The following is a 26,379-nucleotide window of genomic DNA, read 5'->3' as shown; positions in this document are numbered from 1 at the left end:
CTCCCCAAATATACATTGGAATTGACACAATTTGGTGTAATCCCTCTTTCATCTAGAAGTAAAACATGATGGGACGGATTTCAAAGGTTCTCTTTTTTTTTCTTTTAAACATCCCGATGTTTTGGCCGCAAACAGTTTCAAGGTGTTTTCAGAATCGAGCATGTGATGACGTTGGGGAGCGAGATGCCATTTTCTGTCACTATGAAAGAATCTGATAATTTATGTTGTGTTGAAGGACAGACCCTATAGGACTTTTCCCAGTACTGGACATAGCACCTGATGTCGCTGAGCCCAGGGACAGGACGACGATAAATGTCTTTGACCTTGAAAATGACGTGTGTAGTTTTTTGTAATCCTGCATTTGTTGATGCAGCTTCGACATGTTTCTTATTTTGACCCACTTCTACAAATGAAAAATGACAGTGAGGCTCATTTATAAAAGATACTCTTGGCTAAAATTCAAGTTGCACGCGTTTAATAATGCATGTGTGCGCCAATGTCAGTGAAGCAGTGTGATTTATTTTCTTCTTTTCGGTTTCCTACTTTGTGAAACTGCAGCCACATCTATTTTAAACCAACCCAGCCAATCCGCCCACAATATTCTTTACCTCTCGCTTCATATTACATCATTTTTTTAATACTCTGCTGTAACTGTGCAGGTTGACGTGTCGCCATGACAACAGAAGCGGGCACAGAGACGGAGGTGAAGGAGAAAGCGGAGGAGTCAGCAGCTCAGCCCGACCAATCGGAGAAGGCGACCGAAGAGACCAAGGAAGACGTCACCGCTGAGGGAGACAAGAAGGAGAAGGAGGGCAAAGGGATTTCCCGCTACCTGCCGACATGGCTCAAGAAGCAGAAGTCCCTAAACCAAGTTGGTACCGTCGTTTGTGCGCGTGTTTATATGAAAAGATGGGGTTGTATAGTTGAAATGCACATTTTGCAGACCTCACCCACTGAGGACGTCCCGCCGTCCGAGGAGCAGAAGGAGGGGGCGCCTCCAGAAGTGAACGGACACGCCGAGGAGGAGGAAGAGGACACGGAGGAGAAGAACGAGACGGAGAAGTCGGAGCAGGTGAAGGAAAAGGAGGCAGAGCCGAGCGCTGAGGTCAAAGAGGAAACCGAGGTATTTAATGATCTTTTTAGTGGTAATTTTTTTTGTACTGAATTCGGCTCATCATTAAAGATTATTTTAGCGTCGATAGCGTTGATACTAGTCGTTGGAGTCCTCCTCAGAATACCAGAAAACATTGTGGAAAAGACCGTTTCTGTAACATTTAACACACTTTGTCAGCGGAGAAGAATTCAGTTGCAATGCAGTCTACGGTCTATAGCTGTACCAATCACACTTCAAACTACACTATTATTTATGTTGCCTAATTATTCACAATAATTACTTATTTTTCAATGCAATTGGCAAAAAAAGTATTATATATTTATTATAGTAGTTTAAATACAAAACAGCAGATTCAATTGTAGCGACTTCTGCATTAAATAACACAGAGGGCCATTCTCCCAGACACTCGCATTTCTGTCCAATGATCACATTAAAGACCACCCAGGCCCGCCCACTGACATCACCACTGTAGTCTCCACTCCGAAAGTCCAGAAGAAACGCCTTCATTTCATAAGCGGCGCATATTGTTTCGGTCAAATCAGTTTGGCTCCAGGCGAAGACGATGACAAGAGAGTCCCGCTCTAACTGCACTCGGGACGTTTACTATGTCACAGACTTGATTACATGTTTACCCCGAAGGACTGCAGTGTGTAACCTTTTTAATTGTTGCAATGTGGTCGCTCACCCTCCGTCAGCCCGTGAAGGAAGAGAAGGTCGAGGAGGAGAAGAGCGAAGAGAAGAGCGCAGAGGAGGAGACTACGAAGGCTGCCTCAGAAGGAGACGAGACCGAGGAGGTGCAGAAAGAGCTTGAAAAGGAGACTGCCAAGGCTCCTGCTGAAGGCGAGAAAGGAGAGGCCCAGACCTCGCTGTTCCAGTCCCCCCTGAAACTGGTGAGGAAGAATAAGATGAAGCTGGTGGTGTGTCACGTGACGCTGCTGGATGGGACCGACTACACCTGCGAAGTGGAGGTGAGGCAACCTACATTTGGCATACTATAATACTCTTGTACAGTTTATTTGCTGTACATGCGGTAGTTGCTCTGGCATTCTGCTGAGCCAAAAGAGTCAAAAATTGTTACAGAAATAAATGCATCGTGTGGAGTTGGCAGAAGGTTTGAATATGTAGCTTTGCTTAAAGGACACTTATTATGCATTGTTTGTATGGTTATTGGCCTTTAAACGTGCTCTTCGCTATCGCTGCATTGCTTTAGAACTTAGAAAATGTGTCTACAAAATGCAAACATTGCTTCTATTCATAACAGTAAGAAATTTAGTTAGCCTTCCATCTACTGGCTGTGGAGGGAATTGCATGTGGGGAGATGCTGCAAACGAGATACGGTTCCCCCGACATGCTAATGCAGGCAAGTTGCTGTTGTAATGAACACGAATTAATGGTAGAAAGGCTCAGAAGTAAGGCTGGTGACTAATGGACTTAAAAACGGGACAGAGCAGAAAAAATTTGCTCTTACTAAACAGGATTCAACAAACAATGAAGCCAAATATAGAGAGACATCATGGTTAAAAGTTGTGTATATTATTTTACCTTTAAAGATACACTATGTAACTTTTCTGGGGGAGGTTCCTTTGCCTAAATACTTTGCATTCCTAAGGTTACTTTATTTGTAGAGGTAGTGAGTCGGCTCATTCATTCACATACATTTGATCTGCCCTGTAACTTAGATAGAGAGCAGGAGTTGCCTAGTCCTAGTAGACTTTCAAAGAACCAGTTGCTCTTTTAACATAAATAAATAGGTGTCTTCAGATCCTTAGATGACGCTGAGTGAAATTGTCCGTCTGGTGCACTTTGGCTGGTCGAGGGGACGATACGTAACCCCTTCTGTCGATGATGTGATGGTTAATACCAGTGTGTTTGTTCGCGGTGGAGCTGTTTAACTTTCTGACTCAAAGCGACGGCAGAGGAACAATCCGGTATAGTGGCGTTTGGGCGTGGTTTCGGCGAGGCCAAATGCCGATCAAAGCGCTGCAGGGGCCTGTCTGGTGCCTACCACACACACACACACACACACACACACACGTGGCAGATTACAGGGGTCCCACCAGATTACAAGGCGGCATCTGCTGCTGCCTAACAAGCACGTGGCCCATTATAGACCCCCCTCACATAAACGAGACCTCCCCACATCACATGGCCTTCACACTGGTGTCACAGGTTTGAGGCAACACAGACAGGAATTTAGAGCACTGTTTTGGTCATTACATCTACAAATACTCACTTTGAAATGCAAGTAATCGGGCTGTTAGGTTGCCTCTAAAAGTAATCATTTAATATGTCTGATTCCACAATATTTTGAAAAGTATGATTAAATCTAAATCACAAATTTTACAATATCACAATTAGGCTGTCATTTTTTAAGTACCATCATTTCCTCCAAACTGCAAACGATCCTCTGTTCTGCATAAAAACTGCTAACCCCGTAGTTTAGATCTGTGCAAACATGTTCTGAAATACATGCGATTCTTGTATTATAATTTCTCTTTTTTTAGTCTCAACGCGTTTAAAATGTGAACTTTGAACAGAATCCAATGAGGAAATATTTAATGTACCCGGAAAATATGGGGGAGAGGATGCGGGAAAACCATGACAAGAAGGAAAATGTTAGATAAAATGTAAATGTATGTCATTAAGTTGCAACAAGTTACATTAAGTGAAAACTGAAAGAAACAGCTCTAATCGTAATTGCAATTGTAGCATGTAACAGTGATTGTATTTAAAATTGTTGGGCTGAAATGACCAGAAGTGGTTCGGCTCATGGAGGAAAGTGAAGAGTTAAAAACACAAACCGGAGACAATATGGTGTTGACACACAGGGAATATTTACAATATATATACTATACATTTACATTCAAGAATAAAAGAATTGTCCATAGAAATTCACTGGCTGAGTGAGTCCAAAGTGGGTATCCAACTGAATGTTCCAGAGTTCGTTTGTATACAATGAAGGTGTAGTGTGTGAGTGGAGCAGGCCACTGCGCCTCCTACCGCACTGTAGAATGGTAGTCTTATGGTTTGGTTCAATTTGGGCAGCTCGCCATTGATGAATGGAACAGAATGGATGGATGAAGAGATGAATGGAACCTGGCCTGCATGAAACAGGACCAATGTTAAAGATATTTTCATCCTCAAACATTCAAATAATATATACATATCTACACATACATATACACACATATATACACATACATATATAAAATCAATATCAGTACATGTACATTTCTCATCAAATGAATTACAATAAGTTTGGCACCATAAATCATACAATGCATGTGCATATTCAGTAAATTAATTTAGCAGCTAAGTTAGCTTTAAACAAAGTTTCTATAGATTTGGCCAAAGTCAGAGAATGTATCAGAAAAATCACGAGTGCAGCCCTAGAATACTGTTTGTATTAAAGATAAAGACTGATTGACCATGTTGACGTTCACACTCTTAAACTGGCATGATAAATACATGTTTCTAAGTGTATATTTGAAGCTTTGCCTGGAGTCATGACTGGCAGCCTGCTCCGGAGCCTAAACCTAAGCCATCGGTGTGCGCCCATGCGTCTGTGGCAGTTTTAACAGTAGCTGCTTTGTCCGTCCACAGATAACGCTGATACAGCAGCTAAAACGCTATTGTCCCGGATGCGTACACATCCATCCAAGCCTCCGCCGCCGCGCTGGCACAGTTGTGTCGCCAGGGAGAGATGCACAATGCATTCCAGAGATTAGATTTTGTGTTTTGCCACGCAGGCTCCCAGCACGCACACATTCAAGTCTATGTGGTCAATCTGTGCATCTGCCCGTTTAACTGAAGCTGTATTATGTAGAAATCTGTTTTTATTTGCTGGGACAGATAACCACTTGTTCAAAAGCGGGGGGGACTCTCGTTGTCACGTGGTCTTAAATCTTTCATTTAGTATTGGTTACAGCAGGATTTAAGCATCACACGGGTTATTGGAATAAACCGACACACAATAGAGTAGTATTTACCTTTTAAACATGTTCATTTGAGGGTTTAACTAAAGTCCGAATGAGCCCCATAACCTCATAACATACTTACTTTACTAGGACTTTCACCCTTCTACTTCCATTCAGTCACGTAAACAAAATTGGCTTGCATTCATTCAAATATAGAACTGAAACGATTATTTGCAACTGGATAATTAATTGAAATAAGCATAAACTCTCTCTTTAGCGTTATCTGGGTCAAATTTAGTAACGTTCTCTTATTTGCAGGCCTTTTGCACTCTAGACATCTAATCAATTTAATCAGCAGGCTCGATCGATTAGCACAATAATTGCTAGTTGCAAGATTTGGCTCATACAGTGCAATGCTGTCCAATAAAAAGTGGTGCAATCAAACACAGAAACCTGAACCGTCCAAAGTAACATTTCTCTCTCTGTGTTTGCCTGTGCATCCGAGTGCAAGAAAATACCACAGACATTTCCAGTGTCCCAGAACAGTAGAAAATACACTCTTTCATCCTTTTTTTTTTTTCCAGAACTTTTCAAGCCCGTCTGCATTTCTCTCCGTCCACATATTTGCTCCTTTTCCTCAGTTGCATTCTTTCTTTTTCGTTCCCTCGTTTCTGTCTGACCTTTCGTTCCTCTGTGGGGCATTGTTTCCTGAATATGTCCCCTTTTTTTCAGAAATGAATGTGTGCAAAATGTCAAAGTCATAACTTGAACTTGTAGAGGAGGAGTTTCCATCTGGTTTCCGAAGGGATGCGTGGAGATGCGCGGCAAATACGAAAAGAACAAAGGCGATTTTTATACCAAACTATCCCAACTGTTTATGATGATTATGATAAGCCAAATAGATAGAAGCCAAATATGAATTCTTCTTTACAGTGTTGCAGTAGGACGAGTTCAATGCCCGATTTTCATTTTTTGTGTGCATTATCTAACACTTCTTTTTAATTTCTTTATTTGTGTTTAGAAACGAGTCAAAGGCCAGTACGTGTTCTTCAAAGTCTGCGAGCATCTCAATCTGGTGGAAAAGGATTACTTCGGTCTCGCGTATAAAGACGCCCATGACCACAAGGTAAAGTCTGCACGCCGCGACACAAACGACACACAAAGAGTAAAGCTGACTTCTAATCCCTCTGTTTTTTTTACCCTTTCAGTGCTGGCTGGACCCCACTAAAGAAATCAAGCGACAGATCCGCAGTACGTTTTATATTTCGCTCATTTGGGATTCCGTTGCCAAGGTTCAAAAACGCGACAAAGCGGAGTTGGGTACATGACACTCGATAACAGTTGTGCCAGCGGTGGAAGCGAGCCGAAGGTTACCAGATAGTGATCGCGCCGTTGCATTATTTATTGATCTTTTTTATCAAGTGTGTTTTAAAAGAAATTTGGCTCCGGTCGCCACACCTAACCTATTGTTCCCTGACAACGTGCAGCAACTGGGACGCGGCCAAACAGAACAGCTATTTGTACAAGTTTAGCATCATTTCGTACTAAATAGTGTTTAGTTTGCAGTATCTTGTACTAGATTTTTCAGTATTGCTATTTAAATATTGATTAGTAAATACAAGTAAACAATAAAAGGAAATGCAGACAAGTTACCGGTAATTGAATTAACATTTTATTAACATTTTCATGCAAACTTAATTTTGTTACGATGGGAAATAGTTGATCCTCGATACCAGCTTTGATTCCACAATTATTATTTTAGGTCAAGGTTTTCAACACACAAGAAATAGTACTTTGTGTGCTAGTTTTGCTAAAAATCAAGATAATTCTAAAATAAATCATAAACTGAACTAAATTTGTCCTTTCCAGAAGAATTTTAGAATGAATTGATAAGTGTTAGAATGAGTATTTAGTAACGATTCAAGTTTTGGTATTGTTTTAATATCAATTTAGTATCTCATTTGATACTTTTGACTAGTAAACCCATGATACGCAGTTCTTTTTATTCTAAAACAAGGATTTGCTCCTGTTGTTTTAGACACATCAGAATCTCTCATACTTCCACCAAAATGAAAGGGTTTCAGCCTATAAAAGTCCCGTCAGTTCAGCTCATAAAGTGTTTGTTTTGGACCAAGCGAGAGTTTGGGTGTGATCTGCCCCGTGTGTTCTCTAAGTGTTGGATGGTGTTAAAAGCGCACATGCCTGTGTTTTGTGGCCGTCTGTGGCTGAGGTCCACGGATCAGTGGAACGTATCAGACTCTGCACACGGGCTGTATATGTTAGTGTGCTCACAGAAGGAGCGTCCTGTGCGTTTGGAGACTGCTTTGATCAAACGACCTTCTGCATATGATGTACTGTTGACAAGTGTCCAAAATATAACTTGATCATAACGTGATAAGAGGTAAAAAAGGTTTGTCATTGTCAGTGAAATCCACAAACTAGGAACTTGCTTTGGCTTTTAGGTGCAACATGAGAAAATATAAACTATGATGAAATAAGACGTGCAGAAAAAGTTGCCAAACTAAATAAAAATAGACTTGGACTAAATACTCAGACTAGACATTTTTTGTATACACTCAGTCAAACTTTTCCTTTAACTGCGTTTTTTAAATTTTGTTCCAAATAAGGGAAAAAACAAAACAAATTGAAGGATTTTAAAGTAGAGTGACGAGAAGTTAAAATCTAATGATGGGTGATCTATCTTTATCTAACTCTGACTCTCACACATTTTTGGCTCAGAGAAATGAAACTTCATTACAATTCAGCATAATATTATTCTTTTACTATAACAATATGTAATGCAATCAACTGTATGTGGTGGAGCGCCGGTTTTGGCAAAAATTATCATTATTATCTACTCATCAATTTTAATATTTTGGTCTAGATTTTTTGCAATGCTCCCAAAATGTGCGCCACACGCCTGTAAATGTCTTGGTTGAGGTTCAAGTATTGCAAAACAGGTGATTAGACTGTACTATTAAACCACAAAAGTGAAATCAATACTGAAATGAATCACTTGTTACACAAAATGTTAATAGTTTCTGTACAAAAACGCGTTTGAGACACTTGGTCCATGCCGTTCATCTTTTTCATAAACTGCATTAAACATTAAACTGCTTCCTCTTGGTCACTTTAAAATGGCCCAGAAGCCCTGGATTTAGTGCAGTTACTGTTCCAGCGTGTGTGGTGGTTAAAGTTTAACACAAGCACTCGTGTGGCATTTGAACTCTCCTAACCTTTCTTACCTTTCTTGGTTTAGTTTCTCTTGTTGGTTTAATTTATTTTCACAGTATTCAAGTTGTTTTTATCTCACTTGAAATCAGAACCAATAAAATATTTGCCCATTGAATAAAATAAGTCAAATGGCGGTGGATAATCTTAATTTAGATTATGATATAATGGAAAATGATATCTTTTAAAGCTGAGTTTGCAATACCTTGGATCATTTTGTGGACGTGATGAGTGAAAGTGAATGCACCAGTACAACGCCTTTTTAAAAGAAGACAACTGAGCATTGAAATCTGGGGATTTACCGTGCTCTGTGGGGAGAATGGATGTTTGTTTAGAAACAGGAAGTGGCCACGGGGGACGCTCCGAGCCCTGAACACAGTCAAGAGGACCAGGCAAACTCCAGTAAAACAAATGCAACATAGGGCGGCTCCATTAGGGGGGAAATCGAAGGCTGTTGTTTTTTTAAATAGTTCATATTCAATGTTTTCTGATTCATCTTTCAAAAGCCATTGTAAATTTAACTTTGCACAGAAGGAGCTCCTATTAGTGTTGTCACAATAACTCGACTCAAACTCTATTTCATTACTAGGGAATGTACTTGATTCTCTCATCGATTTCAATACCACAATGATTATCCAGGAGCAGGGTTTTTATCTTCGGATTTATCTTCTTCCTGTTCCGTTGTTTGATTCAAATTTTCAGATAATTAACTGATATTTTCAACACAAAATGATAGTGCCGTTTTCATAAAGCACAGTGGTCTTGTACAAGTTCTGATAAAGCTCAAGATCATTCTAAAACTGTTCACAAAAGGCAGCATTTTGTCCTGGTAAAGTATTCATTTTAATATTGATACTTGTTCATTTGAGTATCTATTTTATTAGCATCAGATATTTATTTATTTTTACTTTTGAAAGCTCTAACCCCCATCACGCAAAACCAAATTTAAGTTGTCATTGATTGATACAACTATTATCTTCCATCAAAGGTTATTATTTGCACATTACATGAATACATTATTATTATTCTGGATGATAAAGATTACTGGGCATTTATTTGGCATGAGGGTTATGTAATGGCTGATCTGCTGCATGTTTGTGTGTACCAGGCTTGGTGCATCCAAAAGCTGTTCTGCATTAGTGTTGTCGCTCATATTTTTAGATCTATAATTCTGTTTTTCAGGTAACAACTGGCAGTTTTCATTCAATGTGAAGTTCTACCCTCCCGACCCCTCACTGCTCTCAGAGGACCTCACAAGGTAAATAACAAGAGTTTTATGATGGCTTATGTGCTACTTGCATTCGGGAGTGTGTGGCCCGTGCTCTTACTGGTTAGAAAAATAAACTACAATCAGAAAAGAACCCGTGCTGTCAGTTCTTTTAAAGGTTCTGTATTCTGTCCTGATTTTTACTGTCTTAAAAATGTGAAAAACAGAACTGCAGATACACAATGGACCCCATTCTTTCTAAGAGCTGCTTTTACAGTATCTACTGCGGCTGGATAGCTTTTACTTTATTACTAGTACATGAAAAAATTGTGCACAGCCTCTTTGACCTGCCATTACACCAGTTACTCTCAGTGTCAGTTTATGAACAAGCCATTGCTCACGTGAAAGCTCAGAACTCAGAAGAGGTTTTGTTGGTGAGTATTCAGATCAGAGAGAGTACTTTTTAAGTTTTATACAACATGTTTTACTCATAGGAACTGGAAATTGAATTTGTATTGACTTTATTATACTGTTAGATTATTATGAGAGTCTTTTGTCTTGTTTCTGCTATTTCAAGATTAGTATATAATGTTGTCAAGTCATCAAAGTCTTGAATAAATCTTACATTTTAAAGCTAACCCAAAGAAGAACCAAACCCCCACATGGCATCATCATGTATGAAATTTAAGCTGAATATTCTACATGCCTTGCCTTTTTAATGATGTATCGGACTCTTAACACTTGGCTGTGATCGGCTAAATTCAGACCATATCAGACACTAACCAATTCATGGGTTTCACCTTCCTGTCATATATGCAACATTTTGAAGACTTTTCCCATTCAAAAGCTACATTATTTTGTTTTGTATACTTTATTGCTATGGCAACTGTCCACATTCCTAACCTGTCTCAAACCCATGGACAGAAGTAGCGCGTGGGGAAAAGTAAATCTCCAAACTATCCCAATTCAATGCTATATTACTAACTCAGTACCTCGGTTTTTCTTTCCCCTGCCACCACTGCGACACACTGGTTATACATATGCACGCACACAACACGTGGTTCACTGGAGGCACACAGCGTTTAGGAGTGGAATGTATGTCTAATGGGGCGGACAGCTCCTTAATCTGAAACGCAAACACACACACACACATTTGGAGACGTTTACCTTAGATGACCAGCAGCACTCTCGGTTTACAAGGGCGATGTAGCCTTTTGTCTGGATTGAAGGATTTAAGATAACGGACTCGTGCTTCTTTTCCATCCCACACACCGTTTCAAGCCTAAAAATGAAAAGATAATGTTTGAATTGTGAATTGAAATGTTGTTCGGGTGCAATAAAGTGTAGTGAGGCGCTTTTGAATGGATGACTGAAGTTTAAGCCTCTGTGATAAAGAATGCCCTTCTGACTTTTGGAACAAACAAACTTATCATTTTCTTTTTTGTATCTTTTAAAGTTTGTGGATTTCAACGTTACTTTATCTCTAACCAAAATCATACAATACAACTTAAATCGCGTGAAAGGCACTGAAACCTGCAAAGCGGATTGAAAAGAGGGCAATTTGGTTCCGTTTCATTGTAATCGCGAACAAACGGAGGCGTTCAAAGCGGCTTACAAAGAGGTGTTCATTTTCTTGCCGAGACTCGGGAGTGAACGCTTAAATCCCCCTCGTCTCATGCGTCTCTTTCTCTTGCAGGTACCTGTTGTGTCTTCAGCTGCGCGAGGATGTGGCCCGCGGTAAACTGCCCTGCTCCTTCGTCACGCACGCCCTGCTGGGGTCCTACACGCTGCAGGTACGAAGCGTGTGCGTGTTGTGGGTGTCGTGCGTGTCGTGCGCGTGGGCCGGCGTCTAAACAATCGACGGCCGACCTGTGTTTTGTAAATTACAGGCCGAGCTCGGAGACTACGAGGCAGACCAGCCCAAGCCGCTCGACCACATGAATCAGCTGACGTTCGCGCCCAATCAGAACAAGGAAATGGAGGAGAAAATTCTGGAGCTTCACAAGTCCCACCGGTCAGAGAACACACGGTCAAGTCGCACTGCTTCCTGTTTATACGTGACATTTTGTGGAGTTTTGACCATTTGTACGATTGTCAATTGAGTGTTAAATTGTTAAACGCTCTGGCTGCGACGTCACTCAGAAACTCGTGGGTGCAGAAGTCATTCACCCTCGTTTTATAGATCCCGCGTTTGTAAAAAAAAAAACAATCCATTCACATTCAACATTTACATATGCATTTCACGTCATCTGTATATTTAAAAGGCAGTCGGTTTACTTACTGGACAAATACTTGACCCCACAATAGTTTTTTTATTGTATCTAACTCTAAATTCATACTTTACCAGAGAAGCAGCAGGTACGCTTCGTTTTATTTTATTCTACTTCAAACACACTAACTCACATTTCTACCTTTTGAAATTCTGAGTTGCAGCTCATTTATGTAAAAAAAACCCCAAAGTATTGGTGTTTATGTCTGCTGTGACTTAATTATAGACAAATTATTTAATTATAGGTCAGTCAGGTCAACTTCCCTTTTCCACTTCCATTCATACATTTTGAACATTCTAATGACATTATTATATTTTTTATTAAAGAAAAACAGAGATAAATCCAAAATGATGTATACATAAAGATACAATGACAAAGAAACAAACAAATGTACAGATGGGGCGGGACCAGAGATAAAAATGTATTTATAAAGTGTATATTATTAGAGATGACGTTTTAAGAATGGTGCTTCCTGATAAAAAGACATGAGTATTTTTAAAGATCTGTTCACTGTGACCATCCTGCTGGCCAAACACTCCTCGCCTGAACCACACAAACATAAACTTTTCATAAAGTTATTGTACCATAAAACAAATGTGGAGTATGGATGCATTTTTGTTGGACTTTTCTTTCACCATTCAAAGGATATAATTTTATTCAGAATTGTCAATTGTAATTATCCAAAATGTTCTGTTTTGGGATGTGCAAAATCAGAATATAATTTTTATAGTCAATAAATAATTAAACATGACAGTAAATGGAGATGGGATATAAAGTGATATTTCTGCACTTTTGTGGTTAATTTTATGGTTCGATCACGTTTTGTGCGATACTTGAACCGTAATAAGACATTAACAGGCTCATTTCTGCGCATTCCTGATTGTATTATATATTATCTGAATTTTTGTATCATTGATGCAAACAAAATTTAATGAGAGTCAATTTTTGCCAATATCGCCCACTCCTTCTCAGTAACTCTTGACATACAACATCATACAGAACATGTACAGAATAGAAATGGGACAAATGGCACTATTATAAGAAGAACACTCATCCATTTTTAAAAGGTGTATGTCCAATGAAACTGTGGCACTCATTAAAAACACTCTTTGTGCTGCTTTTGTTCTAGGGGCTTGACACCTGCTCAAGCTGATACCCTCTTTCTAGAAAATGCCAAGAAGTTGTCCATGTACGGCGTGGACCTGCACCACGCCAAGGTAACGCATGCATCTTCTCTCTCCGTGTTTCCTGTTGACTCGTGGGATTAGGCCCGGTGTCTCTGATGTGGCCAGCGCTGGTGTGTGCTTGAATCTGTGCGTCTGTGGCAGCTGTGCAAACACTCGGAGGCCATCGCCATGGGAACAGGCTGCCTCCCTCAGTGGGCTCGAGCGCAGGTCATGAGCGGCAGGCGTGTTTCTGCTCCAGTGTCTGTAGACCTCGGCACAATGTTTTAGATCATTTACAAGAAGGGGGTCGACCCGCTCCTTTTACATGTCCAGTCCCCTTTTAAATTCATGCTCCAGTTGTTTCCAAATCGAAGCGGGAAGTGGTGGACTATTTTAGCAGCATTACAAACATGTGGGAAATCGAGAGGAAGAGCTATTTCTGTCTGGCACTATTTAGTCTGCACAATATCAGTAATCCATTTACAAAGCACATGTTGTAAATGTAAACCTGTTAAATTATGACTACTCAACAAAAATCAAAGTGTGCAGATGAAATGGACCTGGATCCTGATCTTTACAAAGCAAATGTCTGTCTCCTGGCAATAGCAGCTCTTTGTTTACCCAGTGAGACATCTGAAAGCCAAGGGAAATGATCTGTTGTTGTATCAGTGAGTGCATGTGTGTGATCACAGGCCAAGTGCTGAAACGTGCCAGTGGGGAGCAACACTGATCGATGAGGGGCTAATAGCATGGCAGTGCCGTGTGCCGCGTGTCTCAGTCAAACCGTCCATTATCAACATATCGTCCCCTCCATTAGTGCAACAGATTTCCATGTGTGTTCACTACTGTAATCAATAACCCTGTGACCAGATGGCCTTGGACTTAAAAGCTTTGTTAGTGAATTGTTCTCCCATCAGCCAGCTAGAGTGGTTTGGTTCACATTCACTTTGAGTCTGGCAGATTTCAGCATCTAAAAGTTTGAACCGCCTTCCTGTAATAAGACATAAACATGCAGTTGTCTTTCGTAGGACTCTGAGGGTGTTGACATCATGTTAGGAGTGTGTGCCAATGGACTCCTGGTCTACAAAGACAAGCTGAGAATAAACCGATTCGCATGGCCCAAAATCCTAAAGATTTCATACAAAAGGAACAACTTCTACATCAAGATCAGACCGGGAGAGGTTTGTGCTCATGCCGCCGACGCCACACAGTCGCTCTTTGCTTCTGTTGATACGTTTGTCTTTTTCCAGACGGAGCAGTTCGAGAGCACAGTGGGCTTTAAGCTGCAGAACCATCGGTCGGCCAAACGACTGTGGAAAGTCTGTGTGGAGAATCACAGCTTCTTTAGGTATAACTCGCACTCACTCACAGGAGTTGAGAAGGCTTGTCTTGTCCAGCGCCACAAAAATGCCCAGGAACACAGAGACATGTGCTGTGCGAGAGGGCAATAAGCTTCAATATCCTGTCAGAGGAAGAGATTCAATATTCCTGCCCGTCTGCTGTTGTAATGGAAATACTTGTGCCTCGTGTTTTTGCCAAAGCAGCAGCAGCACTACTGTAATGTATCCCTGTTATCATGTTTTAAAACTGAAGTCTGACTATCCTCACCCATGATCTGTCCATTTTGACGCTTTGTGATTGAACTATTATACTACTAGTATTGAACAGTGGAGCTGCAATGGTTAATCCACTAAAATAATCATCAGTCATATTTGGTTCATTTTGATTTGAACTATACAGACTCTAAAGCACATATGAAAAGACATTTTATAGCCAAGACGGCAGCATTAATAAATCAAAATGTCAAACAATTATACATCGTTCTAATGGCACATATTTTCATTTAGAAGCTTTCAGAATTTCACAGTATTTTTTGGTTGATACTGTGATTTTTTTTTTAATGTAGTTTTAAGTCTCACTGTGCAGCAGAAATCATCTTGTTGTCTAATTGAACAAATAAACTGATTAGTTGATAACTAATATGATTGTTAGTTACATCTCAATCTAAAGTCGAATTTGCAAAGGCTGCTAATGATTTCAAAGTAGTAGTAATTGATTATACTGTAATTACATGCATAAATCACTATAACTTACAATCAAAATCCATGTTGGTGTAGATGTTTGATCCTAGGTTAGGATATTTAAGCCATTTAATCTATTTTCCATTCCACTTTTGACATTTGTTTACATTAGAGTTTGCGTTACTTGCATTCTGTCACCGGCAAAGACCAAATAATGGGTCATCTTCACTTACAACTGCACATCGGTCATCATCTGTCCTCATCTGTCCTGTGCGTCCAGGTTGAACGCACCAGAACCTCCAAACAAGGCGCGGTTCTTGACTCTGGGCTCGAAGTTCCGATACAGTGGTAGAACCCAGGCTCAGACCAGAGTGGCCAGTTCCCTCATAGACCGCCCCGCGCCCAACTTTGAACGCACCTCGTCAAAGCGCATCAGTCGCAGTCTGGATGGAGGTAAGGCATCAAAACCTCACCATAGTTTGTCTGTGGATGCAAAACTACCAGGTGGAATTTGGCCTGTGAGAATGTGCGTGCGTCTGTGGATATGAACTGCTCAGCGACTCGACAGATACAGGAAATGACTGCAGCATATGTTTCCTTTGGAACAGAGGGACTGCAAAGACGGTGGTGAAACTAATGCAAATAGAGCTTTATAACATGAAAGAAGCACAACAGGTTTGTGCAGCCTAACTAAAGTGACAATGACAATGATTCATGACAAAGTACATGGTAAACATTAGAGGTTTGCACTTTTTCATAAATGTTAACACTTTGTTCGGCTGGTTTAAGATGCTCTTGTGCAAATATCTGATAATAGTTGTAGGAAATCATTCAGGTTGTTATTTAGCCTGCAGGTATAAACTTGTAATGGTGGTTTCTATGATCTGAAGGCTGTGTTGCACTGCCCTCTGCTGATAACTTTGTAACACTGCACATTCCAAAATGTACTGCATTTCATGTTTTTGCACATCACTGCTCATTTAACTAAAACTCATGTAAGATAACTATATTTTAGATTTTGTAAAAAAAAAGTCCAATTTATTCCAATTTGGCAACTGTTTAGAAGTAACATTAGGACATTCCACGGTGTGCACTGGGCCAAACTCAGAAATGTACAGAAATTATAATAAAACAAAAAATAAATAAGAATACTTTTATTTTCTTGAAAAAATATTTAAAAGGTCAGAAAAATGTCTTGTGTTTCCGTTGAATGTGATATGTCATAACCTCGGGTGTTTTTCCCCCTTTTGCTTACATTGCACTTGAAAATACCTGATTTCTCTTCTGACTAGATTCAGTCTTGTCTTGAGAACACATTGTATTACAAAAAAAAATCGGCATTTTAACATCTGTATTAGATGTTGTTGGCTGATGTTGCATGAAACTTTTGGATTCAATTCTCAGTGATTTGTGTAAAACAATCATTTATAGTTCAGTCTTATCACACCAAATAACGTCCAAACTAGAAAAACCCATCTCACACACATTCAATTACTACAAGAAAACTGTTAATTGCTAAAATATGTTTCCCTGTGTTTGTCGTCAGCGCCGATGATAAGCATCACCGACACCAGCGCAGGAGAGAACGGCCGCGAGCCTCATCTAGAGCTTAACTCTGACTCAAAGGTTTGTATCAGTTCATCATATGAGGGTGCACAAAACAAGGGTTAATGTTTCCATGAACTTTGTTTCGACATGCCTGCAGGCTTAGACTGTTACATACGGTCACAGTCATAAACTCATTGTATATAGACCTAAGGGGGATTTCGACCCTTTTTCCCTACTCGCTTGACTTTTATTATCGGTATTAACTCAATCATGTGTCCAACAATATGGGGTGGTATTAGTAGCGGCAGACAGACGGCAGTATTATGAGAGTTATTTGTTCCGCATGCCTCCACTTCTCCCCTCACTGTCCCCGCCCCCCTCACCCCTCGGCGCTGTGGAGTTGACCCGTCTCTCGCCCCTCGGTTGCTCCCTGTCGAGGCTGTTTTGGCACACTGTGTACTCTCTGCACTGCATTTTGAACCTACTGTGACGTGTTTTCACTGACTAATGCTGTCTCTCTTTTCCTCTTTCTCCTTCACCCATCTGATCTTTTCTTTTCTTTTGCACGCCATCATCTCACGACACGTTAAATTCTGTTAATTCTGCCGTCGCACGCTGCAGTCCATGTTTATGTTCCCGCTTTCTTTCTCCTCATCGTCGTCCCTCTCCTCCATCCCGCCTTCCCTGGACACCATTTCCGAGCTTGAGCGCGCGCTGTCCGACATCTCCGAGGACGAGGCTCGTGCAGACGACACCCCCGACGACACGTGGATCCTCCCCGCCGATCCCTCGCCCCTTTGCGATATCGAACACCCCCCCTCTCCCACCTCTTCGCCGCGCGCTCCCCAAACGCCACGTAACGCCGCGCTCTCGGAAACTGAGCGCTGCGAGCTCACGACAAGTGCAAGTGGCCGACGCTGGTTCTGTCTCAAACAAAGGATCAAGTACTTTTACTACCTTTTGTGCTTCCTGGTCGTCATGGGCCAAAAAGTGCACGTCGGGACAAAACTACTGGCAGCGCTGTCGAAGAAAATGTTCACTCAGAATTTGTGCAAAACTGCCGAAAAAGTCAAGACATCCGCTGCCAGTTTCCCGACGTTAATCGTGGGCAACTTAAACGCGTCCAAAGATGACGCGGTGTTAAAATGGCACTGGTCGGTGGCGTATCTGACGTGCCACCTTCCTTCTAAGATTTTAACGTTGGTTTCGACGCTGCCCTGGCTTCAAACCCGCCTGCACTTGCCCGTCCTCACATCGAGCACACTTGCACCTGTCGTCTACTCGCTTCCTCCCTCCGCCTCCTCCGCCCTTTCCTCTCACCTCTCCTCCTACTTCCTACTCACGCGCTCCTCCCTCTCGCCCACTCTCCTCACCGCGTCCCTTCACCAGTACCTCCTCAACCCGTCGCCGTTCTTCCTCCCCGTTCTGCTGGTGGTGTTCCTGTTAGTCGTGATGCTCACCGCCAGCCAGTCGTTGGGCCTGGCCCTTATTTTGGCGACGCCTCTTGGGCTGACGCTGTTTTACATGGAGAGCGTCATCCCGCGCCAAAGGAGAGCGGTGCTTCCCACGTTCATGACGGAGGACGAGTTCGACGACGGCCGCTTTGGCGTCGGTTCGAGCGCGCAGGTGTACGCCACGTCATATTTTAGGCAAGAGACGTGGGCTCGAGATAAGTGCGACCCCGCCGCATAGTCCAACGCCGTGGACGCCCGCCCCCTCACCTTATGTTGCTTTTACCTTCAATGTTTACACTGTGACTATCTCGTCCTTGCTTAAATCCTTGCTTGAGTTTCGCCTTTCCCTTCCCTCAATCCTCACTGTTTTAAGACACAGAGTTAGAGTAGGATTACAGTAGTGTTGAAGTACCTGTTAAGCTGTAAAATGTGTAATTAATATTAAATGAAACGAGTAGAGATAGCCGCATCTTGACAAAGGCAGACGAGGATTAATCGCAGTTTGCTTCAACCTAAATTTGCCCTTTTTACCGTCTTTGCCTTTTTCTATATTTTCACAAAGGTGCAGGGTACAGTTTAGATTTTCTACCTGCTTCAGTTGCTTCTGTAAATATGTACAGTACAGTTCAAATGCCGTTTATAGAAGTCGTAAAATGCAGTATTGTAAATGTTTGTCGCTTTGCCACGTTTTGCCTTTGCGGTGCGAGTTCAAGCGTCTAGATTAGTTTGGCGATTTGACTTTTTAAATATGCAAGCGATATGTACGGAAAGACGCAGATAAGAGGGATGCATGTGAATAATCAAATTAAAGCAGAGTATTTATCGTTTTGAGCTTCGTGTACGCTAGAGTTTATAAAGGTGTTGTCACGTTGCGCAGCTCAGACCAGCGCACACTGCACATGGCCAATATAAATCCATTGATACTTTCCATTATCCATTTGTCTTTTTTAATTTTGATGCCCATATATTTATTATTTTGACCATTATCACTAATATTCAAGGTGGATTTGAGTACTGGTGATGCCGAGCCTGCCACCGCTCAGGTCTGTCAGCGCTGTGCAAATTCAATGATAAAAACAAACGTGTCTAAATCTAACTTATCCCTCTCGATGGTTCCACTGCACCCACAGTCGCCCGGAGCCAGTGAAGCCGCTCCCGCTCAGGTTCAAACTCTTTTCCCGTTTCTGTAGTGCTCTGTCAATCATCTGTAGTGCTCTCAGAGTCTGGAGCTTGTACGGTCGCTGCATTTCCAATCAGGAATTCACAAAGTTAGATCTTGCAACTGCGTCAAACCTTTTCTCGTTTCCTGGATTGGAAAAGCAGGTCCTGATTTGACACTGTTTTTACTTTGGGCTGCTGGTTGATGCTTTCAAGTTTCACATTTTAATTCACGGTGTCTTTGTGGTATTTAAAGCTTGTTTGGGTTTTTGAGTGCTTTTATTTTAAGTTTGAATTGTGTTTCCTTTGTATTTGTTTATTATGTTTACATATTCACTATTATTTGGTTCACTTTAATGTCTGCCTTGGTTTTATTTTGCTATATGTCTGCCTTTCAGAGTTCTGTGCATGGGGAGAATATTTATGTGAGGCACAGTAATTTAATGTTGGAGGTTGGTACTGGCTCCGTCTGATGGCTGAGAAATCAGAACTACATGTTTCTATGTACTCTGACGCCATCAGAACTACATCTGTGTGTTCTGTATCAGACGTCGTGCTCGCAGCCTCTGTGCATGTCTTGCCTGTGAACTGAGCTTTGTAAATGCAGAGATTTTCACATGTTTTATACTCGTTTGGTATGGTGTCCTTTCTAACAATGCAGCCAATTACAGCCAGCAGGGAACACTCTCCTCAGTGTGATATATGTTAATTGGCAAAGAAAAAAAGTGAACTCTTTGCTAATGTTGTATTGTATTGCACTGTTGTATTTGAGGACTTTTGAATAGTTAATACCATTGCAGCTTCCCTGTTCCCATGCTGTCTGTTTACAATGGCTGCTTTGTGATGAGGTGATGAGGTGTGGGAATGTCACGTCCGATGCGTTGCTAAGCATGCTCTGCATGTTGAGCGCTTCAGTGTTGGTCATGTTCAGAGTGTCTAACACACTAATACTGTTTCCTCCTATAGCGCCTTTGTGGTGATTGTTCTCAAGCAAACAGTGTGATTTGATAACCTACTAAAAGCTAAATATTTCCTTTTTAAAAAGAACAACATGGAGCTGATTGTGAACTATATTTTAACATGCAAAGGGACTTTTAGTATCAAAAAACCTCATGTAAGATCTTGATTTCTTTGACTTTTATAAACTTGACCAATCTTTGTTCCCAGATACAAGACAAACATCCATCCATCCATTTTCTACCGCTTGTTCCCTTTCGGGGTCGCGGGTGACTGGAGCTTATCCCAGTAACTTCGGGCCTTAGGCGGGGCACACCCTGGACAACTTGTCGCAGGGTTAACACAGAGACGTTACAGACAATTATTCACTCTCACATTCATTCAGGGCCAATTTAGAATTACCAATTTTTACCTAACACATGCATGTCTTTGGACGGTGGGAGGATCCGGAGAACCCGGAGAGAACCCACAGTAACACGGGGAGAACATGCAGACTCCACCCAGAGAGATCATGTGATGTTGGTCTGGTCCGGGAATCGAACCCATGATCTCCTTCTTGCGCCTTTGCCACCGTGCACCCCTAAAAGACAAACATGTTCAAATCAAATATAGCTTTTGCTCATAACCATGTTAAAGCTGATTTATTCTTAATTACATAAACATCCACATAGTTTATTGATTGTGATCGAGATGTAGAGACTAAGAAACAAAATGTAATGTTCTAGTGGAGTGTGTTTGGCTCATTCTGACAGTGCTCCACAGGTGATGTGCAGACCTAAAGGTCACACTGGGTGTAATATCATTATCAGCTCCATGTTGTGTGTTGGTGTGAGGAAAACTGCTTAATAAGATGGAATTGCCCTGTTTCACTGCAGCACTGCTTCTAATAGCCCTCCAATTTAAAATGCCAGCACATTTGCTGGAACCCCTCAGGGAAACGAGTCTTATTTTTAAAAATAAAGTGCTCCAGTGAGACTCTGTATCCATCTTGTTATCTTTCTTTTGACAGACTAAAGTTCCTGTAACATTTTATGAACCAAGTTTGTCCCTGTCCCTCTGCCCCACTCCCTCTCCCTCCCACACATCCCCATATGCATTTTCTGACCCAAACTTCCTCCTCTCTCTCCCTTTTACCGCTCATACCCCTCCCTCCCTCCTCTTCTGACCCTCCACCCCAAACCCAACCCAATAGGACCATGATAAGACCCAGGATGAGGTTCTGAAACACCAAGCTAGCATTAGCCAGCTCAAGCGCTCCTTTATGGAGGCTCCGCCCCCCTCGCCCCCTCAGCTCAACCTGTGGGAGAAACGTCTCACCTCTTCTCCCGCTGCAACGATACGCGTTCAGCCGAAGCCAGTGGTACGTCTGTGGATGTTTGACTCTGCAACTTAAAGAAAAGTGCTGGTGGCTGCAGTGTATTCCTTTTTCACACTAATGAATCTTCTTTTCAGCGGGAGATTCCAGTATGTCTCCAGTTTGTGTGGACACTAGTGCTCATATCTGTCTATAGTCTTCTCCATCTCTATGTTCTTATGTCTCTCTAGAGCTTTGAAGATGAAATGGTATCAATTCTCTTTGGATATTTCTCTGAATTTGATCTTGACTGCTCAAAACTAGATGCCACAACATCGACGTGGCACCAAACGTTGTCTTCACACTCCGCCAATGAGGTGCTCCTGCTCGCTTCAGTAGCATGGAGTCTGAATGCCATGTCCTAGAATGGAGATCCTTGTCCCTGGCTTGTTTTGCTAGCATTATTATTATGATGCTAAATAGATACTGAAACTAGTATAAACGGGATACTAATTTGAGTAAGTATCAATGTTAAAAAAGTATCGCATAAACAGGAAATATAACCTTTCATGGACATTTTTTGTATGATTTTTGAGCTTCATAGTGGTGTATAAAAATGCATATCAAGCCTATTCTTTAGTATGTTAAGTACCACGTCGTCTGATCTGAGAACGACTGCAATATTTTGAACCATCAAGTATTTGACCTGAAAGAGCTTTACAGTCATTTTAAGCACGGTCAATTCACATTTGAAACAGTAGCTGCAGATGCTATAGATGACCGTAGTGTTTAGACAAAGCACATGGCATGCGTCATGTTTTTTTCTATATTATACCGGTTTGTTTTGTCAAGCAGGTGCACTTTTACATTTTCAATATAATTTCATTTTACCCGTTCTTGCTTTTATTTTGAAACCTTTACCCTTCCAGCTCTGTTCCTTTGCTTGACATTTTCTACTTTTCCCAAATGTTTTAGTCAATGTCTCGTGTGCAGTTCCGTTTTGAAAAGAATGACATAAACATGTTCTAGAAGGAGATGACTGAGTTACACGTGCAAGCATCTCGTTGTGTTCTAGTTGGCATCTTGAGTCGTTAACTAGCATGACCTTAACCCCGTTTTGTGATTGTCATGGAAACCTTTTTGTTGTGCAGGTCACCGTGTCCCAAACAGAAACGTCTCCGGTCGAAATCGTGACCTCTGAACCCAAAGAACCAGTTAAGGTGCCCCTGACTTTTAATCTTTCTACAGAGTCCATCGCTGCGTTTCTCATCCATTTCTACATCATATTGCACATTGTCAGAGTCTGTCTTTCAAAGTTCATTGTCATTCAAGCCCTCATTTTCAGTTGTCGTTTATTTTTTATCCCCCAATGATCACTTTATGCTTTTGTTTCTGTCCCCATGCGTTTGTTGTGTGTGCGTGTATGTGCATCTCATGGTGGAACATGCATGTGTGCGTGTGTCGTGTGGCTGCGTACAGACGGCTGAAGTTGAAATTGAAGAGACCGTTGTTGTCCAAGAGGTGTCCAAGGCGACCAAGCCCGCGATCGTGACGGTGGAGCAGGTGCCGAGCGAGCCGCCGGTGAAGGTCGAAGAGGCCATGACCGTCGCCGAGGACGAGACGGCGCCCAAGCGCGAAAGCGTGTCATCCGAGAGCGAGAGCGAGGAGGAGGCCGAGTACCACCCGAATGTTCACGTTTCTCTGTCCCACACCCAAATACCAGAGGAAAAAGAAGAGGACGTGGAAGAGGAGGTGGAAGAGGAGCACGTCAGCAACGGCACGCCGGTCGATTTACCTCCCGTCACGCAAGACACGCCCCCAATCGAGGTGCGAGAAGTGCCGTTGGAGACCCCCCAAAGCGTAGCCCAGCCCAAAGAAGACGGAGTCGCAGTAGAAGAGGAGAAACCGGTCGCAGAAGTGGAGGAGGAAGAAAGCACGGATGACCCCATGGTGACCCCAGAGGAAGCCCCTAACGGTCTCCCATTGGCGGACGACGCTCCAGATAGCCCGGGACAAGAAGAGCCCAAAATAAACGGACAGCCCCTGACAGTGGAGACAGAGCGCCACCCGCAGGTTATATGTTGCACTGAGGTAAATTCATCTCCAGGGCGACCGTGGAATCAGCTTTTCCCAAACCGTAGTCACCCATTTGGCTCCTCCTACTTCCTGCTTTCCACAGTGCTGGGCTTTCCTTCCTGCTTGCATGAATATTTAAGCCCCATACTATTAAACAGCCACGTTATTCATATCAATACTATGTTTATGATTCCATTTCAAGTGCTTTCATTTCCATCATTGATTTCTCATTTATTCAAGGCTAATTGGATTTAAATATAGTAGCCAAATTCCACTAGAGCGCGACATTGTTGTGGATAAATGGGGCTTAATTTGGGACTGCACGGTGCGTTCGGGTGCATGCTTTCTGCCTCGCCTCGGTGTGTGCATGTTTTGGCATTTGTCTGTCCTCCACGTGTTTGGCAGTGATGCTTCTCATTGACTTTTTGAAAAACGACAACCGCAGACATTATTGCCAAACATTTTAGAAGTACATTTGTTTCAGTCTGTCTCTGCACGTTTACATTTTGAGTGTTGTTTCATCGACAGGTTTGTTTTTGCACCCTTCACTTCTGTTCTGTTTGTTCATGTTTGTGCTGTGGTGTTCCTGAGTCTTGTTGTTGGAGCATCGCATGAATCATCTCATTGCTGTTGTCTTACTGCCTTTAAAGAAAGACTGGGGAAGGGGCTGTTTTGCATGCTTTTTTTTTGCTTGTTGGCAAATGCGTAGAAGCTTCTTTTGTTGGCAGGAATATGGCTGTTTGTAAAAAGCAAATATTTTAGATACAAATGACCAAAATACTAACTGTCTTAATACTTAATTTATCATATTAACCTCTTTCTTTTCCCCCACTCTTCTTCTCCTCCTCCTCCTCCTCCTCCTCCTCCTCCTCCTCCTCTTCTCGCTCCTTCAGCCTCCCGTGGTAAAGACAGAGATGGTGACTATTTCAGACACGTTTGCAGCCCAGAAAACTGAGATAGCCACAAAAGAAGTGCCCATCGTTCACACGGAAACCAAGACCATCACATACGAAGCCGCACAGGTGCACACTTCAGACGGGCAGACTAGAGACACCTAGAGTATTTAACTGCACGATTTTAAATGGCTTATTTCTCCACAGGAATATAAACTACCGGTAGACCAAACGCGGTTACCGTCAAAGCGTTAATTGCTGTGTGTTATGTTGTGGTTTCTAGTTGGACGGGAACGGAGACGCCGAGCCCGGAGTGTTGATGACTGCTCAGACAATCACCTCTGAATCGCTGTGTACCACGACAACCACACACATCACCAAGGTTTGTGACTCTGACTCTCCTCGCCCTGAAACGTGAAATATGAATATGTGGAGCACTGCAGCGGAATAGGAACATACTGTACCTTTCTAGATGAACATTTGAAACTTCTGTAGTTTTATAAAGGGAGAAATGTACCGTATTTTCCAAACTATAAGTCGCACCAGCCAAAAAATTCATAATTAAGAAGAAAAAAACGTATATAAGTTCTACTGAGTATGGAATGCGGTTGCAAGTGTAAAAATAACAAATAATATCACATATAAATCTCTCCGGAGTACAAGTATATAAGTATGATTATAAGTATAAGACTTACCCCGGGCAAAACTAAAAAAAAAAAGGTGCCACTTCATCATCAAATCAAAATCAGTTCAAATGTATACGTAGAGGTCTGTCCATAGATAAGTAACTCAAAGTGCTTTACAATCATGAAAAACACACGGTACAATGTAAACCACAAGACAGAAATTAATACTTTAAAATGTATAGTACTTTGCAGATAAAATTCCTTCCAGAACCGTTTTTAGCCTGGACTGAACTTGGGGCCTGTCTCACGACCTCAGGGAAACCGATCCAGATTTAACTCTATAAAACTGGAACGCCGATTCCCCACGTTTGGTCCTGGAGGAGCCAAAAACACAATGACAACACAAAAAACCCCAATAGAGAAATAACCGGACGCTGAAGTTTCCACGATCACAGTTCTAGTGAGCGTTAACCTGCCATCGAGCGTTCCTTCACGTCGCTGTGACTCTGTTTTTTAGACTCTAAAAGGTGGACTCTCAGAGACCAGGATCGAGAAGCGCATCGTCATCACCGGAGACTGTGACATTGACCACGATGAGGTCAGTTTTAATTCACAGGGCGTATTTTAGATCACTTTAGACTACAATCCAAACTGCTTTACTGTCACTATGTCAGTACTTCAGTGGATATTTGAACAATGCTGTGCTGCCCCTAAAGCATCATCCGTCTGCATACCTCATCTATCTGGCGGGAAATGAACAACATAAGACGCTTCCTACATATATTTATGGTTTTGTTTACAGTTTTCCCACTATTTGTGTTGAATATGTCTTCCCATTGCGTTTCCTTCAAATGTCTAAACCTTAGTAACATAATTGTCACACATATAACGTGTCGATGTGCACGGCGCTTTATCCATGGTCATTTACGTTGCTCGTTTGTCTTCGCTGCTGGATTTACCTATGAGCAAATGTAAGAAATCCGTCTTACATTTGTTACTATCAGATTCCCTTTGATCTGATGTGACGATTATTCATAAATCCAGCATTTGTGTCATTTTATGTTTTTGCTTCTTTTTTGTTCGTTTTCTGTTTGCCGCACCACTGCCCGCTGTGTGTGATGCTGCCCCTTGTGGTTGCCTGTGGCCCCTGCAGGCACTAGCCCAGGCTATAAAGGAGGCCAAAGAGCAGCATCCTGACATGTCTGTAACTCGAGTGGTGGTTCATAAAGAAACTGAATTGGCTGAGGAGGAGGATTGACTGACGCAGGTAATCACAGCAGTGGAAGAGTCTGATGTGTTGTGTGGTTTAGGATAAAGTCTATAGACTATAGTAAAGACATTTGTTTAAAAGGCTAGTTTCCTCTTTAGTCAGGTTTTGCTGTAATAATGGACATATAACATACTTGATATTCTGCTGAATCTGTGAACGTGTGTAGATGAGTGGCCT

The 26,379-nt window shown here is 41.9% G+C and overlaps 1 protein-coding gene across 8 annotated transcripts in view; it reads left to right on the top strand.

The window, feature by feature from the left end:
• The window catches only part of epb41l2 (erythrocyte membrane protein band 4.1 like 2), a 38,231-nt gene that overhangs the window by 9,995 nt on the left and 1,857 nt on the right, over window positions 1–26,379 (top strand). For 2 of the 8 annotated variants that reach the window (XM_072440754.1, XM_072440743.1), the window contains exons 2-24: window positions 660–871; window positions 944–1,123; window positions 1,810–2,082; window positions 6,053–6,157; window positions 6,240–6,282; window positions 9,445–9,520; window positions 11,166–11,262; window positions 11,359–11,483; window positions 12,869–12,956; window positions 13,934–14,086; window positions 14,156–14,253; window positions 15,207–15,379; window positions 16,473–16,552; window positions 18,930–18,971; window positions 19,059–19,091; window positions 19,485–19,538; window positions 21,236–21,403; window positions 22,489–22,557; window positions 22,817–23,428; window positions 24,307–24,435; window positions 24,590–24,688; window positions 25,450–25,530; window positions 26,086–26,199. In XM_072440754.1, the coding sequence (XP_072296855.1) occupies window positions 674–871; window positions 944–1,123; window positions 1,810–2,082; window positions 6,053–6,157; window positions 6,240–6,282; window positions 9,445–9,520; window positions 11,166–11,262; window positions 11,359–11,483; window positions 12,869–12,956; window positions 13,934–14,086; window positions 14,156–14,253; window positions 15,207–15,379; window positions 16,473–16,552; window positions 18,930–18,971; window positions 19,059–19,091; window positions 19,485–19,538; window positions 21,236–21,403; window positions 22,489–22,557; window positions 22,817–23,428; window positions 24,307–24,435; window positions 24,590–24,688; window positions 25,450–25,530; window positions 26,086–26,190 (3,081 nt within the window). In that variant the 5' untranslated portion in view covers window positions 660–673 and the 3' untranslated portion in view covers window positions 26,191–26,199. Of the gene's footprint in view, window positions 1–659; window positions 872–943; window positions 1,124–1,809; window positions 2,083–6,052; window positions 6,158–6,239; window positions 6,283–9,444; window positions 9,521–11,165; window positions 11,263–11,358; window positions 11,484–12,868; window positions 12,957–13,933; window positions 14,087–14,155; window positions 14,254–15,206; window positions 15,380–16,472; window positions 16,553–17,095; window positions 18,631–18,929; window positions 18,972–19,058; window positions 19,092–19,484; window positions 19,539–21,235; window positions 21,404–22,488; window positions 22,558–22,816; window positions 23,429–24,306; window positions 24,436–24,589; window positions 24,689–25,449; window positions 25,531–26,085; window positions 26,200–26,379 lie in introns of those variants that run through there. The other 6 variants (XM_072440763.1, XM_072440771.1, XM_072440778.1 and 3 more) reach the window with 6 other exon arrangements.

Source organism: Eucyclogobius newberryi, unplaced genomic scaffold (genome assembly GCF_026437365.1).
Source record: "Eucyclogobius newberryi isolate DKJ021-1_F unplaced genomic scaffold, fEucNew1.0.hap1 SCAF_1, whole genome shotgun sequence".
NCBI lineage: Eukaryota > Metazoa > Chordata > Actinopteri > Gobiiformes > Gobiidae > Eucyclogobius > Eucyclogobius newberryi.
The sequence above is the reverse complement of the archived record's forward strand: the minus strand, read 5'-3'. Positions and strand labels throughout refer to the sequence as shown.